The sequence below is a fragment of the Hibiscus syriacus genome, unplaced genomic scaffold (assembly GCF_006381635.1).
Source record: "Hibiscus syriacus cultivar Baekdansim isolate YM2019G1 unplaced genomic scaffold, ASM638163v2 tig00110319_pilon, whole genome shotgun sequence".
In the NCBI taxonomy this organism is placed as follows: Eukaryota; Viridiplantae; Streptophyta; class Magnoliopsida; order Malvales; family Malvaceae; genus Hibiscus; species Hibiscus syriacus.
The window spans coordinates 976,116-992,292 of record NW_024062678.1 but is presented as its reverse complement, the minus strand read 5'-3'; the positions used below and the strand labels follow the sequence as shown (position 1 = coordinate 992,292).

The 16,177-nt window shown below is 32.8% G+C and overlaps 1 protein-coding gene and 1 pseudogene across 1 annotated transcript; both read right to left on the bottom strand.

The window, feature by feature from the left end:
• Positions 1-5,049: 5,049 nt before the first annotated feature.
• LOC120117299 lies at positions 5,050-7,089 on the bottom strand (annotated as a pseudogene).
• A 3,617-nt stretch (positions 7,090-10,706) lies between these two features.
• On the bottom strand, positions 10,707-14,591 carry LOC120117297 (phosphomethylethanolamine N-methyltransferase-like). Its single transcript, XM_039137586.1, has 12 exons — positions 14,369-14,591; positions 14,091-14,206; positions 13,818-13,955; positions 13,592-13,729; positions 12,996-13,139; positions 12,787-12,897; positions 12,551-12,692; positions 11,798-12,078; positions 11,443-11,604; positions 11,299-11,352; positions 11,138-11,212; positions 10,707-11,055 (listed from the first exon to the last, which is right to left on the bottom strand). The coding sequence occupies exons 1-12, from the start codon at positions 14,379-14,381 to the stop codon at positions 10,957-10,959; spliced, it is 1,473 nt and encodes a 490-aa protein (XP_038993517.1). The 5' UTR covers positions 14,382-14,591; the 3' UTR covers positions 10,707-10,956.
• Between the last annotated feature and the right edge of the window lie 1,586 nt (positions 14,592-16,177).

Sequence of the window (16,177 nt, the reverse complement as noted above, 5' to 3'; positions counted from 1 at the left end):
TAAACGACCATATCAATTTAGCTTGTTAACCTACAGATAGTTATAATAATTCTACGTCTGACATCATCATTAAGAGTCACTAAAAAGTGTATCGATCAAGATTAAAAGAAAGATATGAATTGCTTTTCTCTTCATTCATCCCTCTCCTACCTCCTTATGGAGACAAAAAACTTTGATTCGGTTCAAATCAGAAGGGTAAACTATCTATAATTGTTGTGACCTATTTATTCCTATCAACAACCAACCTCATGCAAAACTTAATCAACTTGATCAGACTTAATGTTTTGCGGATAGACTTGGAGAAACTGGGCTTAAAATGAATAAGAACTTTGGTTATATCAGTTCCTTTCTGAATAGACTTCACTTGCATTAAAGACACTGGTTTAATGACAAACTTCAGATGTTAATCGATTAAGAAATGATACGCAAAGGCCGACAAATGAACCAGACATGAGTTTTCATACAGCCCATAACAAAGAAATCAAACTTTAGGCACTGTAGTTTTACCAATATACTTAATTTATAGCCCCACAATGTCATTTGAAAAGCTGTGTGAAGACATTTACACGAGAAAAAAAACAGAAACAAGCACCTCATGATGCTTGCCTTAACTTTGACCATATAGAATTTTGAAAGAATAAGATTTTGATGCAAATACGCGTTACAAACGCAGAGGCAACAAAACTTTTTGTTGAGTATGATGTAGACAATAACAGTAGATGATAGTCGGAGGGTTATTTGGTAATGTAGGCCTTGTCTTTCGGAGAAGAAATGTGTAAGTACCCTTACTCTCTGTTTTATAGCTATTTATAATGTCCTGGACAGGTGTCGATAGGAAATTATTGTGATATTGGTATTGACTGGACGTGCTAAGAAGTTATGGCTTAGACTAGTTTATCATCAAAAGAGATCACGAGTATCAACTCGTGGTCGCAGGTGATCATGCGTGGAATGTGTTCGCGAGGTAGTATGTGATCGACAAGTGACCGCTGCTGGTTATTTGTGAGGTACGCTCCGCTTGTCTAGAATTAGTATGCCTGAAGTTTTACTATTCGTATACCTAAAGGTTTGCATGAGTCGCGAGCTCGGAGCTGGTAACACTGTTGTACTTGCAAAGCCAATGAAAACCCTGGCCAGTTTGTCCAGTACATAAAATCTAATGGATGCTGCCAATTCATTCAATGAATGATTGGGGTTGAGGAAGAAAACAATTTTAAGTTATTTATTTGTAGTTACATTTTTGTTTTTTTGCAGTGTAGACAAAGGAGAATTAGGGGCCAGATGCAATGCATACAAGAAATAGGGAGGAGGACAGCTTGAAATGGGTCATGGGATGCCCCTAAGAGGATGGGAAATGTGGGTTGTAGGATCTTTAAATGCTACTTTGATAAGAGCTTTTTGTTACTCTTTCCCAATTAAAATCTTTCTTCTCTGGCCTCCTTTTGACCAACTCTTAGCGTGCAAGAACAAGGAGGTAGGGCCACTGGTGAATCCATTGAGAGTTGAGAGTCCGCATGTGTAAATTCAAAATTTTTTCGATTAATTACCTATTTTATTGATGGTGTCTATCCTGAAATTCTAACTAAAAGGATAGGTTTCCACTCCATGTAGGTTTAGGGTCACATATTAGGTAGATGAGGAGAGGCAAGTTCAAGGATACAGTGGGATCATTATATACCCTTAGTAAGTGGAAGTTGTCTTATTCATTCCCACTACTATATTAAATCTTCTTATGCATGCATCCATGTCTTTGTTCTTAGAATGCAAACCCAAAAAGTTGATCTCGGAGTAGTATAATGTGCGGAGAATATAAAATAATAACCCTATAAATCTATGTGGTATAAAAGAATTAAGGGTAAACTACAAATTTCATCGTTCAACTTTTTCTTCCTCATGTTTTGGTCACTATAACATTAAAAATTCTCAAATTTATCACTCAACTTTTGAACGGTTAATATCTTGTTTGCCCTACCGTTAAATAGTGAATAGTGCTATGAGGTGATTAAGAGTACTATAATTACATCATTTTGGAAAAAAAAACAAAATTTACAGCAGAACGACGTAGTTTTAAATCCTTACTAAACTTTTTTTCCCTTTCATTTTCCTCTTTTTCTCCTCTTTTCTCTCCATTTGTCCAAATTTTGGTCACCGCTTGTCGCAACCGGTCGATGGGTTTCAAAATTTCTCACCAAACTTGTTTCGCCCTTCTGGATATGAATTTGATGTTTGTTTAACAAAAAAAAAACACCCCAAAATTTCATGAATCTAGCATTAAACACTTAATTTTTATTCTTTGATCTTTGTCATCCATCGTCCATCGTCGGATGGAATCCGAAGATATGTTTCTCCGTGCCCCAAGAGGGATCTCTCCACCATTAGGATCTTCAATAGAGACTCTGTTCATCGAATATCTAATAAGCTCCATCTCCTTTTCGACAAGCCTTAGTGAAAATTTTTTGATAGAAGAGTTGGTGAAAATTTCCCATGGCTGTAATTGCACCTCGCGTAAGTCTTAGTGAAAATAGACTCATTGCATAAGTCTTGGTGAAAATAGAAGCTCTGTTAACTTTCATATTTTGGGGTCTAACGATCGTCATCTCCCATCCAACAAGACTCGATGAAAATTTATTGATAGAAGTATAGAACTAATGCCTTAGTCGTAGCTGCACCCTATTGCTTAAGCCTTGGTGAAAGTACAAGCTCTGTTGGCCTTCGGATTTTCACCAAGGTCTTTTGAAAGAGCTTTGTCGGATAGGATACTCATTAGACGAATCTTGAGATTCAGGTGAAATTCGAATTTAAAATAAAGCGATTTAAAATTTTATGATCTAACGACCATTGGCGATGGTAGTTGGTGCGTTGGTCGATCACGACAAGCGGTGGCAGAAATATGAGTTGGTGCCCACATGGCTCAAAAATTAATAAAAATTTTCATGTCAACATAGAGTTAGAGTGACAAAAAAATCATCTCTAAAGTTGAGTGATAAAATCAAAGTGTTTAAAAGTTTAGCGGCCGAAGTAGGAGTGAAAAGAAAGTTAAGTGATAGGTATCGTAGTTTACTCAAGAATTAAAGGAAAAATAGGCAAAGATCTGCAAATCCAATTGTATAATTCCTGAATCAGAAAAATTATATAAAGCCAAATTAAACACTAAAAATCATTCACAATATATGGTAAGAAGCATTTTGGCTAAGAGGATCATTAAATTCGGATTTGGTCTAACTTAATGTAACTTAATATATTTTATTTTGGAAACATTGAAAATCATACGTCCGTCCTTAAATACAACCACTGATATATGATTTATTAATCAAATAATCTGGATCAAGTATTGTAGAGGTCTAATACTGAGACAACCCTCTCAACTCAATTTGTTCCATTCATAAACGCCAATATTTAAACTCTTGACAGTGTTTAAAAGATCTAGTGTCTCATTCCACTAGATAAACTAATTGTTAGTTAATATAATTTTTTAATTAAACTAAATAAAAATATGTCGCTAATGAACTTGGGTGTGAATATGCTGACTTCTATGTTGTAGTTAAATTAAAGTAAAATCGACATGGATGTCTTAACTAAACATGTTTCTGAATCTGTCCAAAACAAAACACATAATTGAATGAAAATTGTGGTCAAAAGGGAAAGTGTGTTTTGGATAAAAGAACAAGCAGTGAAGTGCCACTAGCTTAGCTGTTTACTAATAATTGTTATAGTCTTGACCCTGCATCCTGAGATATATATATATTGGGGGTGATGATTATAAGAAAGTATATGTTCATAATCTTTCATAATATTTTTATCATTGACAACGCACGTATCGTACAGACGTAACTGCTCGAATTCAAATCTTTAAAGGATAATAACATTCTCTTTAATCATTGATGTCACTCATTAGGTACCATTTAATATGTATATTACAAGAAATATATATGGGATAAGATCACATTTGTTTGTGAATATAGGATAAGATCAAATTAATATATATAAATAGTCCGAAGTGATTACAAGGTAGCATTTGTTCATAATTTCTTTTAATCATTGACAATGTATATATCCTCTGCAGATGCAGTTGTTCGAACACATAACCTTTGAAAAAAACTTTACTACTTTTAACCATTGAGGTTGCTTAATGGTTACAATTATATGGAAAAATGGGATTATTTTGTTCATATAATCGCATGGTCTCATCCCACTAGCTTAATTATTTTCTCCGAAATACAATTATTTAAAATTTAATGTTTCATCAATTAAATAAATTGATCGTTTTAAAAGTATAAATTCGAAAAAAAAGTATTGATGTATATAAAATATATTTATATACAAGGGTTACTGATGAGTATGGTATATCTTGCTATACAAATTGAGAATTAAAGATTATGATAAGTACATGAAGTGAATAAAATCAATATCTGTAGACAGCATTAAGAGATATTCTTATCAAAATAGTCTCAACAAAACAAGTGGGATTCATGTGATTTTTAATTTATATATATATATATATATAGATATTAAATTGGTCTTCAGTTCATGATGAAGTGATCCTCCAAATCATAGTCTTAAATATTGATATTTTTCTTCATTTAAAATTGTATATAGTCTATGTTTTCTATCTTTCAGTTCAGATGTAAGGACAAACTTTTTTGCAGGACAATAACCATGGAGCTTATCAATTAGCTTGTGTGCCTCTTTTTAGTGTAAAGTAAGGAATTGGTGTTTGATTTTGGTGATCCTTTTAACATATCTAATTGTGCCTTCTCCTGAGCATGATGGTGAACTTATTTCCTCTGCACAAAAGCTTTTGTGATCAGGTAATTGAATCTGAATTTTATCATTTAAGACCACTAGCCAATGAACCATTTTAAAACATCAACACCATAGGAGTAGGTGATAGAAACATGCAGATGAAAGCATGACTTCAAAATTTCTTTGCATCTAATTCAAAATCGGATTAAAAGGAAGCACTGAAGCTGGGATGGACATACTCCGACTCATTCAAACTTAAACAACCAAGTGATTAAATATATCTGATTTAAACCAAGCCGAACAGCATAACAAGTCAATATCCAACCATTTAAAAGAAACCAAAATATCCTTCCAACATCGAAACAAAGCTTAGCACAGCAAGGCAAGTGCATCTAGTAACGACCGATTCCCCAAACCTGATTACACCATCATGTACCCACTAAACAATGTGCTTCCATCCGCACTCCAATTCAAGCTGGTGCAGTATATCACCTGCAATATCATCTCATTAACACTTCATTTGTTCTTCGCAACGTAATCAAAATATTTCCATCATTATCCTAACTGAAAATGCCAGTTAATGAACTATTAAACATTCTACACAACCGATAAGCATAAACCACCCGGAATTATACAAATCATAGAATTCTACCATGCCGCGCGAGCATTCCATAAGCACATGTTTTGAAGCATAAACTTCATATGAATGAAACATGATTATTTCGATTAACATGTAGATGTCGCGATATATACCATGTGTAAGAGCAATAACGACTATTCACATTCACAAACAAGATAAGCCAATTAGTTATGGATGAGACTAAATACAACCAGTTAATATATGGTTAAAAAAAGGTAAAACCTTTTAACCGAAAAACTTAATAAGAGCACAACTTTTTAGAGTAAATTGGGTAACATTTTAGGTTGAAATACTTGTTTTTGTATAACCATTTCAGTTGCAACCTAAAAGGTCCATCAAAAGATTATCAATTGTAACCAAAATTATTATCAATTGTGTAACTTTTTAGAGTAACAGTTAACATTTAAGTTAAACCCAGCTACAATACAACATGCTCAGTTGTAACCGAAATTATTACTAATTGTGTAACTTTTTAGAGTAGACATGATATTTTAAGTTAAATCTGCTTGTCTTAATAAACAAATTCATGGCAAAATGTATTGACCAAGCATCCAAACCATCATAATTCAAAGAAATCAGTTTCTCCAATTTTTCCCCGAATATTTATTTACAATAAATCTAGTTGCATCTAAAATTTCCCAAAAAATATGGCTTTCCCATTGCAAACAATATTAATCCTCAAAAATGAAGATTTAACTGAAAATAAAGTAGGAAGGAGAAAAGCATTATTACCTTCTTCTTGTTTCCGGTGTCAGAGACATCAGACTTCTCAGCCTCAGCCTTAAGATCAACCTTCAAGTCCTCCACAATGCTCTTGCTCTCCAAATCCCAGATTTTGATGCTCTGCTCGGTGGCAGCGCAGAGCCAATACCTATTAGGACTAAAGCAAAGCGAGTGAATGATCGAACCCGCTTCAAGACTGTAAAGTTTCTTCCCTTCAGCCAACTCCCACAACAGAATCACTCCATCTTTTCCTCCACTGGCACACAAAGACCCATCAGGAGAAACCGCCACTGTATTCACATAACCGGAGTGTCCAGCCAATGTGTTACGAAGCTTACAGTTTGTCAAGTTCCAAACCTTAACTGTTTGTCCCACGATGCTGAAACAATTGAGGGTTGAAGAGTATTTGGACTGAAACGAACGCAACTGACCCAATCGTATGAGCGTCACCTTCTTGAATCGTGTATTTGCATTCTCCAAGAGTATTCCAAAGCTTGATAGACCGATCTCGAGAAGCCGAAACGATCTGACGGTTGTCAATGGAAAATGCAACAGAAATAACATCTTTGGTGTGGCCCACGAAGCGACGAGTAGAGGTTCCGGCGTTTAAATCCCAGAGACGAAGCTCGCCATCCCAGGAACCGGAAAGAGCGAACTGAGAATCGGAAGAGAGTACGACGTCTTGGACGAAATGAGAGTGACCGGTGAGACGACGACGAGCGACGCCGTAGTTCTTTTCGTCCTTCGTTAAGTGCCAAAGGATGATGGATTTGTCGCGTGAGGAGGTGACGATCATGTCGGAGTTATCGATGGGAGTGGCAATGGAGGTCACCATGTCGGTGTGGGCGCGCATTGTGCCTCGGAGAACTAATCCTTCACCTGCCATTTTCCAAGGCGGTTGCGAGGCGACGACGGCTATTAGGGTTTTCAATGAGAAATGTGAGACTGAAGGGTTCTCGAGCGAAAAGGAGTATGATAAGTAGACGAAGTTCCGGTTTATAGGCAATTAGGGTTTTGGAAATAAACTATACTGTGTACACTCTTTAATTTCAATCTCTTTACACTAAATGTTGAGTTTGACTTGATTTGTAAATTTTAAAGTTTAATTCGACTAAATTTTAAAACTCGTGAGTTTAAAATTATCAAGCTCGACTCAAATTCAAAAAAAATTGAACTCGAAACATTCTCAAACTTAACTCGATTGAAACTCAAACTTAATAGTTCAACCTCGAATTAAAGTTCAAACATATACCTAAAGTAATGAAAATCTTATATTATATTTAAAAAATAATATCTAAATATTTATATTATCAACAATTTGTTTATTTTTAATTAATATACTATTATTTTTAGATTCTCACGAGCTTTTCATCGAGTATCAAAGTAGTTCATTTCGAACTCGTTAAGAATTTGAGTAAAGTTCGAAGTCGAATCGAGTCCATTCGATTCGAATGTTGATAAATCCTTGATCGAGTTGAACTCTAGTAATTAACGATATGTCTCGTCTTATTTACATCCCTACATCGGATTGTAGTTATCTATCTATAATAAAAATCTATTGAATTATTTAAGTGTTTAAAAGAGAATATTATTTTCTTTAGAGGATTCGGTTTGAGTTGTTACATCTATATGATACAAAAAAGTCTTAGGTAATCAATCAGACTATTATTTCTTTAAGAATTAAGTTTGAGCAATTGCGTTTAAATGAATAAAAGATAATCCACATAATAAATTCTTTTTTTTTTTTTGTAATTACCCCTGCTATTGAAGATATATATAATATGGATTGAGTCTTTATAAAAAGTGTAAATTACATATTTAATATCTTTATTACTTTGGTACTATTTTGATGATATGTCTATATTTTTAAATCATACTTAACATCATGTTTTGGTCACCCATCATTAAAAAATTAACGGTGATGCTGATGTGTCATCATAAAATAATGTCACATCAATTTTGAAAAATAATTTTAAAATATCACATCTACATCATTGTTGATTTTTTAACTGACCACAACAGAACCAAAACGTAACATTAAATATGATTTTGGAAAATATAATAATTGAGTGACAAACAAAACCTAAATAACAGGTGTGTGACCAAATAGGTAATTTACCCTAAAAGGAAAAGGTTAGTGCGTTAGTGGGGTTAAGCCCAAATGGCAATATTTTGATATCGATAATAAGAGCCCAATCCAGTGGGCCTATCTTCATTATTTGAGCCATTGAGAATATTCTATTGTATATTCTTTACTTCATAATTTTTTATAAATATTGTGGAATTACAAATCAAACTGGTAGCTCCAAAATTATGAAGAATGGCCAAAAGACCTTGGAGGTATCGGCTTCAAAATCATGGTCAAATGTACTTTTCAGGTAAATCCAATTAATTCTGGTGAGTTCTTACTTTGTGTTCTTTATATTTGTTTTACTATTTGTATTTAGAACCAATGATTATTTATCGTGATAATATATTTATTCTTTAGTAAAGTATACCAATGATGTCTGATTATATGATATTGTTTTGTTAAGTTTCTCGACAATGAAAAGTTTGTAAATGGTCCACTGATTATAGGGAGTTGTTTTGTTGAGTCTCTCTATTATTAAAAGTTATAAATTGGTCACCCGACTGTTCATTATGCTCTAAACTTGTCATTTTTCGTTTAAAAAATTAACGACAGTCTGAGCTGAACGTTAACATGCTGACTGAGATATGATAAAATATGATATTATAATCTCAATCAGTATGTTAACGTCTAGCTCATACGACCGTTAAACTTTTTTAACGGAAAAGTATGAGTTTAGAACATAATGAATAGTCAGGTGATAATTTTTTAACTTTTAATAGTCGAGAGACTAAATAAAGTAATTCCCTATAATCAGAAGACCATTTTGTAATTTTTAATAACCGAGAAACTCAACAAAAAAATATCTTATAATTAGGGGACTATTTGTGTATTTTACCTTTTATTTTTTATTATATAATATATCATTTAATGATCATCGACGAGCACAAATTAAACGAACTTAATAATTAAGGAATTGTTATTTCTTTTTAAGGTTTCGAATTCAAACATCAAGTATGTATGAATATAAATATTAATTGTCAAATAATTAAAATTCTTTAAATAAATATTATCTTATTTTCATTTCAAAGTTATATAAAAAGAGACAGAGCGGATGGCTTTTGGGTCGAAAGAATACCCCTAGTGGCTCTAAAGGCATCGGAGAGGCCCACAGATATTTCACTTGTTAATATTCCAATCATTGGGCCTACGCATTATAATCTTATATGGAACATGTTGCTAAAATTTAGAAATTGACTTATTTTAAAAAAATGCATATTTAAAACACATTGTTTTCTGTTTAAATATTTAATTATTTGAAATATTTAACGGGACAGAATAAATATATTTTTTATTAGTTTAGAGTCATTATAAGGTAATATTTGTTTAAAATTATCTTTATTAACTAATAATAATTAGAAGCGTGTACCTAAAAACTCTAAAAAGAATAATAATTATTATAATTATTAAGATTTTTTGATTCGATGAGTTTAAATATAATATATGTTAAATATTTATTTTCTGATTGAGCCATTAAAATTTAACCCTTCATTGTTGGTCGTGGGTCATGTTACATGGAAAACCCCAATTTAGTCGTTATCACTAAAAAGGGACGAGTGGCTGCCTTTATTTTGGGAGTGTCGGCAAGAAGAAAAAAATTTCTATATTTTTTTCTTACTCTAAACAGTTGTGGTCTACTCATTGATGGAATGGTCATTATTGATCTATGAAGTTATTGATTTTATACGGTTATAATTGCACTAGGAAAAATAGTAATGTAATTTTTATAATTATCAACATGTGTTCGATTATGTTTCATTTCATACCCAAGTTTTTATATTAAGGGTAACTTTATAAAAATTCAAAAGATAAATACATATTATTAATAAAATGTATAAAAAATAATTAAATTATATTAAGAATTTACTATTTTAAGGAGATGGTCGTTCCTGTCATCCTTTTGATTTATCACTGTTTCAATTATCATGTAAATGAAAGCTGATCGAAACTATAAATTCGGTACCAAAAGTATGTCAAATGTAGGAAAGATGGGCAATTCTCCATAGATAATATCATGAAAAAAAAAAGAATTGCTCACATGGGGTAAAGAAAAATTATTTTCTCAATTAGAGTTGTCAAATGTAGGTGTAATGAGTAGGAAAGATGGGCAATTTTCCATAGATAATATCATGGGAAAAAAAAAAGAATTGCTCACATGGGGAAAGAAAAATTATTTTCTCAATTAGAATAATATGAACAATATAAGGGAAGACATTTGGACATCTTTAAAAAAAATTGGAAAGACTTCTTTTGAATTGATACATTGATAAAGTTAACTTTCAAATTATACGGAGTTAATGTCTTTCCAGCGTCTTCTTAAAAATATGATATCTTCCTAAAGTTTTCTTAAAGATGTCAGGTGGTTTAAGCATATTTTTCGATTTATTTTTTCATTTAACTCTATTAGAGATCTGCGACATCCCATACATACAATTTTCTTTTTTCATCATATTATTCCATCAAAATAGACGATAAAGATAAAATAGTAATCACATATATTTAGTAGATAATAAAGATAATACATGAAAGTTCTAAAGGTACATCTCCACACAAGTTCTAAACTAAGTAGCAGAGAAATACTGATAGAAATTTAAGACGGTAGGGTGTAGTTTCATAACATCAAACTATTAGGCAGTACCATATAAGAACATCTCATGATGCCATCTGCCTTTGTTTTTTTATTCAAAGGAAACACAGAGTAATGCATATTGAACCGTTGGAATTATTTTTTCTTGGCTAGGAAAAGTCCCCACCTCTGCTCCCCAGATGAGCTCCTTATCAGCTTTGCCTTCCACCCACCAACTATATCATCATAGTCTTGCTGAAATTATGAAGTACCATTAGCAGATGAGGAAGAAGCAATCGAATTATCGGGGTAAAACGATTCCGAGAGAAACACTCACTTGTGAAAAGTCGGAGACAAATGAATCCTTGTTCTTCTCGACTTCGTTTAATTCGCGCTGCAGAACCTTTATGAACTGAAGCACAGGTGAACTAGTGTCATTTAGCTATGGGATACCAACAGAAAGTTCATAATTTTGACAAGTGGTAGATTTATCCGAACCTGATCAGTTCGATCCTCCGCTACAACCTCGTCAAAACCGGCATCCTTAAGCATCTGCAAGCAAGGGAATGAAAGACAACTTATGATGTCACAAATTGTAAACAGAAAGTGATAACAAGAGGTGATTAGTTAATTCGAATATACCTGGCCATATGCTTTGACATCATGGAGATCATACCCTCTCTTCTTGATATAACCGGCAAATTCCGGTGATGGAGTTCCGGCACTTTTGCAGTAATCGCTTATAAGAACCTTGCCCCCTGGCTTCAACCATTTGTAGAAAGATCTAAACAGTGCAGGCTTGTCCTGAAAGTCGATTTTTATTATAAAGAACGTTAAGAGAGTGACAAAATGGATCGAGAACACAAAAATAAGCCTAACATATTATTCAAGGATTTTTTTTTATCAAAATGGGAACAAACAAAGCCTTGAAACATATCAGAATCATCAACAAACATAAGTATAACAAACGGTAGGTGAGATAACCATGTCATCTTACTTGAATGTGTAGAATGGTGTCACGACTGTAGATGACATCGAAAGTGTTGTCCGCATAAGTCATCTTAGTGCAATCAGCAACTTCGAATTCCACCGAGTATTTGAGTCCAATGGCTCGTTCAACAGCAAAAGATATCATGTTTACAGAGAGATCGATGCCGACAACATGGACATCAAAATTTTCTGCCATGTAAAAGTCACCACCACCAATTCCACATCCAACATCTAGAACCTTTTGTCCAGGCTTAAGATCCAACATCCCCACAAATTCTTTGGTTGTTTCTGCTCAAGAACCATTTTCATTTCAGACTAGAATAAGGGGACCAAAAGAAAGTGCTAAGCCAGAGGAACAAAAGGGAGTCATGGAAGGACCTTAAGCTAATTGAAGAAACATAGAAAAAACAATATTTGAAGCAATTTTATACTAATTAACTCATTATCTGATACACATAAACTTCCCCCCAAAAAAATTGATTATAGCCAGGTATATACTGTCTAAACTTTTGGGATTCAAACATTAGTGGAAAAGGTGGAAATTCTACTTCAAAACCCTTTTTCAATACCAGATACAAATCCCAGAAAAAGTTTCTTGTCTGTAGTATCAAATTTTCTAACAGTTAAGAGGAAGAATTTTCATGTTTTAACATGCACGTTGAAAGCAATTGTTTCATCTTCCTTTCCCTATTTTATCTACTTTTGTGTACCAAATTCCTTTTGAATAAATAAATACAAATATTAGGTTGAAATGGTATACCAACTCCTCCTGTGCTCACATATCCTTCTCCAAAGACGCGCTCATAGCGGAGTATGCTATCAGTTTTGTACTGAACAGTATCCAAGAAGCGCTGGAATCTCCTGTCATTATATGAATTAACTCTTTGCCACACCCAGCAAATCTGGCATTATGCAAACAAAACACTGCATCTTGTTAGTAAATCAATTCAGGACTGAGAGAAAAAAAATATAACAATCAAATGAGATAAGGTTTACCTGATTCTGATTCTTTTTGTTCCTAACATAAGCTCCGATGCACTTGTAGCTAACTAGAGAAAGTTCAAAGGGATTTCCAGAATCATCAGTTGCATAGCATTCTTTAAAGACCTGCATTAAAATACATGACAAACATTTGTTTAGAAAGTGTAAAAACGATGAGCTCAATATGTCTAATGCATAACTCAGTCCTCATAATAAAAGGGAACCTTGGTGTAAAATCTGGGCTCACGGTAGTGAGTTGGATTGTTCTTTCGTTTACAATCTCCAGACTGATGGAAACATGACTCCCTGAAGAAAATATGTCCCCCAACCTTCAACCATTTCATCATCCTTTCAGCCAAAATCTCAACCTGCGTGTCATATACTTTTGAATCCAAAGTCCTTAAAAGTACTAGCCAAAGTATAAGGGAAAGTATGAAGATACATACAGAGCATGTAAGACATGGAAATCCAAATTACCATTCACTTGAAAGAAGAAGCAAAAGGTATTTGCTCCAAGAATCTCACCTATACCAATCTATGTGAGAAATTTTGTGTGACTGTATTATGTGTTTCAGGCATGCAGAAGGTCTGGGACCTTGATGTCCAATGTTTAAGTCTCACAGACTGTGAGCTTGGTCCAAGTTTATGTTGGATTTGTCCAATTATGTGCTGGTTGATTGATTGTAATTCAGTGATTTCTTAGATAAAACGTGTAATGCTTGATTATCATTATAGTTTCTCTTGTAACTTGTAAAATCTCCCTTCTCCTACCCGGACTTGCAAACATACCAAAAAGAGGAAGTTTTATAACTGAAATAACCTCTTTATCCGAAAGGTACATGAGCAGCCAATTTGAGAAAATCAAGTCCAGCGATCCTTCTTGGATTTTCAAATCCGGGGAAGTAACGTCGGCGCAGACGAATTCGATATTCTTATAATGTCTATTGATGGTTTCATTCTGCAATTAAGAGGAAAAAAGTATAGTTAATCCCCTTATGAAAATATCAAATTAACACAGTTTTGAGTCAGGTTGAGTTTGTAATCACCTTCTTTATAACACTGTCAATGAAGTCCAAGGCTATAACATGACCAGCCTTCTGAGCTAATTCACCTGTAAACCGGCCAATGCCAGCTCCTAGCTCCAGAATTCTTTTCCCTTCATATGGAGGAAGCATGGACAGCACCTGCGCATATCAACAATCAACGACTAGCAAACTATTCCAAACAATAATTGAAGGATAAGAAAAAAAAAGGAAAATTTAGAAATCCCTACTCAAAATCAAAGGAAAAATAAACAAGAAAAAGGGAAACAAATTTACTTCGGGACGTTCTTCTTTGTCGAGATCAGCGGCTTTGGAATCGAGCATCATATCCTCCAAAGTCAAGTTAACAGAGTGCTCCTTCCAGTACTTCTTTTGAGCCTCCCGTTCATTTCCTATCGATTTTTTTTCCAAACAAACAAATTTAAATTCATTTCTTATTTTACTTTTCAATGATTCAGTTAAACAGTCCTTTATCACTTTTATATGTTCTTCATCTCTGTATCTCATTTCTAGTAGTAAGAACAAAAGATTTTGGATGGAACTGGAGATCTCACCATTAGTGGCCATATCGTTAGAGAAGAAGATCTCCGGATAACAACTTTTTGATTAGTTTTTTTTTTATTTTAAATTTGATGAAAAAAGAAGAAAGAGAACTAGAATCCTTCAACGGCGAGACGAGATCTCGAGAATGTTCTTGATCTGGAGTTGTTGATTCTTCCTCTCTGCTGCATCAAACACGAAGAAAATGTAGCATCACGATCGAGCAACTCAACATTTCTATTGCTTTCCTCCGTTGTGGGAATTCAATGCTTGCTGCACCTCACTTTTTATAGGCCCAGTCAGGGGCAATCTTGGTCTTTTTTCATTTTCCCTCTTTTGTTTAGTGAAATTAAAAGTAAGTTGTAAGTATTAGAATAGTTATAAGTCTTTAATTCACACGTAACTAAACCCTAATAAAAACAAAAATTGGTATAGTTAAGAGAAATATGAAGTATGTTAAGTGTACGCAATTTAAGGTTTCGTACCACGTAAACCAATCTTATTCCATGCATTATCATGCAATTTAGGATTTATTTAAACCAAACTCATTAAAAGGGAGTGCTGTTTTTTTATAGGAATCTTGAGTTTGAGCAGTTGTATCTGTAATGTATGTGCGCAATGATAATGGTTAAAAAAGATTCTGAACAGATATTACAATGTAATCACCTCAAATTATTTAAAAAAAATTAAAATCCCTTTTTTTAATAGTCAAGCGTGATTATAATATAATATATATTTAGAATATTTCTTAAACATTGATAACGAACACACCCTGTAGATGTAACTGTTCGTATTCAAGATCTCTAGAGAAAATAATATTCCCTTTAACCACTGAGGTTATTTAATATGTTCGATTTGATTTTTTACTAAAAGATATATCTTTTAAAATTAAGAATTAATGAAAACTTTTAATAATTTTACAAGAGAATTAAAAATATACAATCATAATAAAAAACTTTTTAAAAAATAAAGGATCAAATTAAAATATTTGAAAAATTAAATGATAATCTTTAATGAAGTTAGAGGACTAGAAAACCCTATAGTCTCGTTATGGTCGTCTTTGATAATGATTATGATACATTTTAAATATTAAATATTAATTTTATTAACTTAAATTTATAATCTAATTTTATAGTAAAATAAAATTTTAATCAATAAATATTAGATGCAGAGGTCACTCAAATTACACTAAATAAAAAAAGAAGACTTTAATCTTAAAAATAAATTGTTATATCAATGAGATTGATGAAAGTAGTAAGTAGTTTGGTATCATTTAAATAAATTTTAAATTTATGATTTTGAATATGTAAAAAAATTTCACCGATAACCTCGTCCACGTGTGACACAGATCGATCAATATTAGTTAGAATAAAATTCTGAAAAATCAAGAAAAAAATAAATTTATAGAAATCATAAATATCAATATAAATCATAAAATAAATAATTTTTTTAAAACCGAGACACGTGTATTTCTTAATTTATATGGACTCTTGTGAATATTTAGACGTGTACTTTAAGTTGTTTTCCCCCCGAAAGAGGTATGAACATAAACATAATCAGGAGAAATTGAGAAACGATAATTTGGATATTATATTTGTGGTAGAGAATATTTAAAGCTCAAAAAGAAATAAAAGGGACACTTATATGAAGACCAAAAGAGTCAATAGTATATTAAATTTAAGGGCTTTTCTTATATTTTATTTTTTGCTTTAAAGTTTAACTATTTTTAAAGTATATCTTTCATTGAGTAATCACTTAAATTTTTGGGTAAAGTATAAAAATGGTCCCTTGACTATAAGACGTTACTTTTTTAAGTCCCTGAC

What these genes read in the sequence shown, in the direction of transcription:
- LOC120117297 (XM_039137586.1), bottom strand. An exon ending in ACACCATTCTACACATTCAA is followed by an intron (nt 11,605 to 11,797) that starts GTAAGATGACAT and finishes ATCGACTTTCAG; the next exon opens with GACAAGCCTGCACTGTTTAG. An exon ending in TTGTCTCCGACTTTTCACAA is followed by an intron (nt 11,056 to 11,137) that starts GTGAGTGTTTCT and finishes TCATAATTTCAG; the next exon opens with CAAGACTATGATGATATAGT.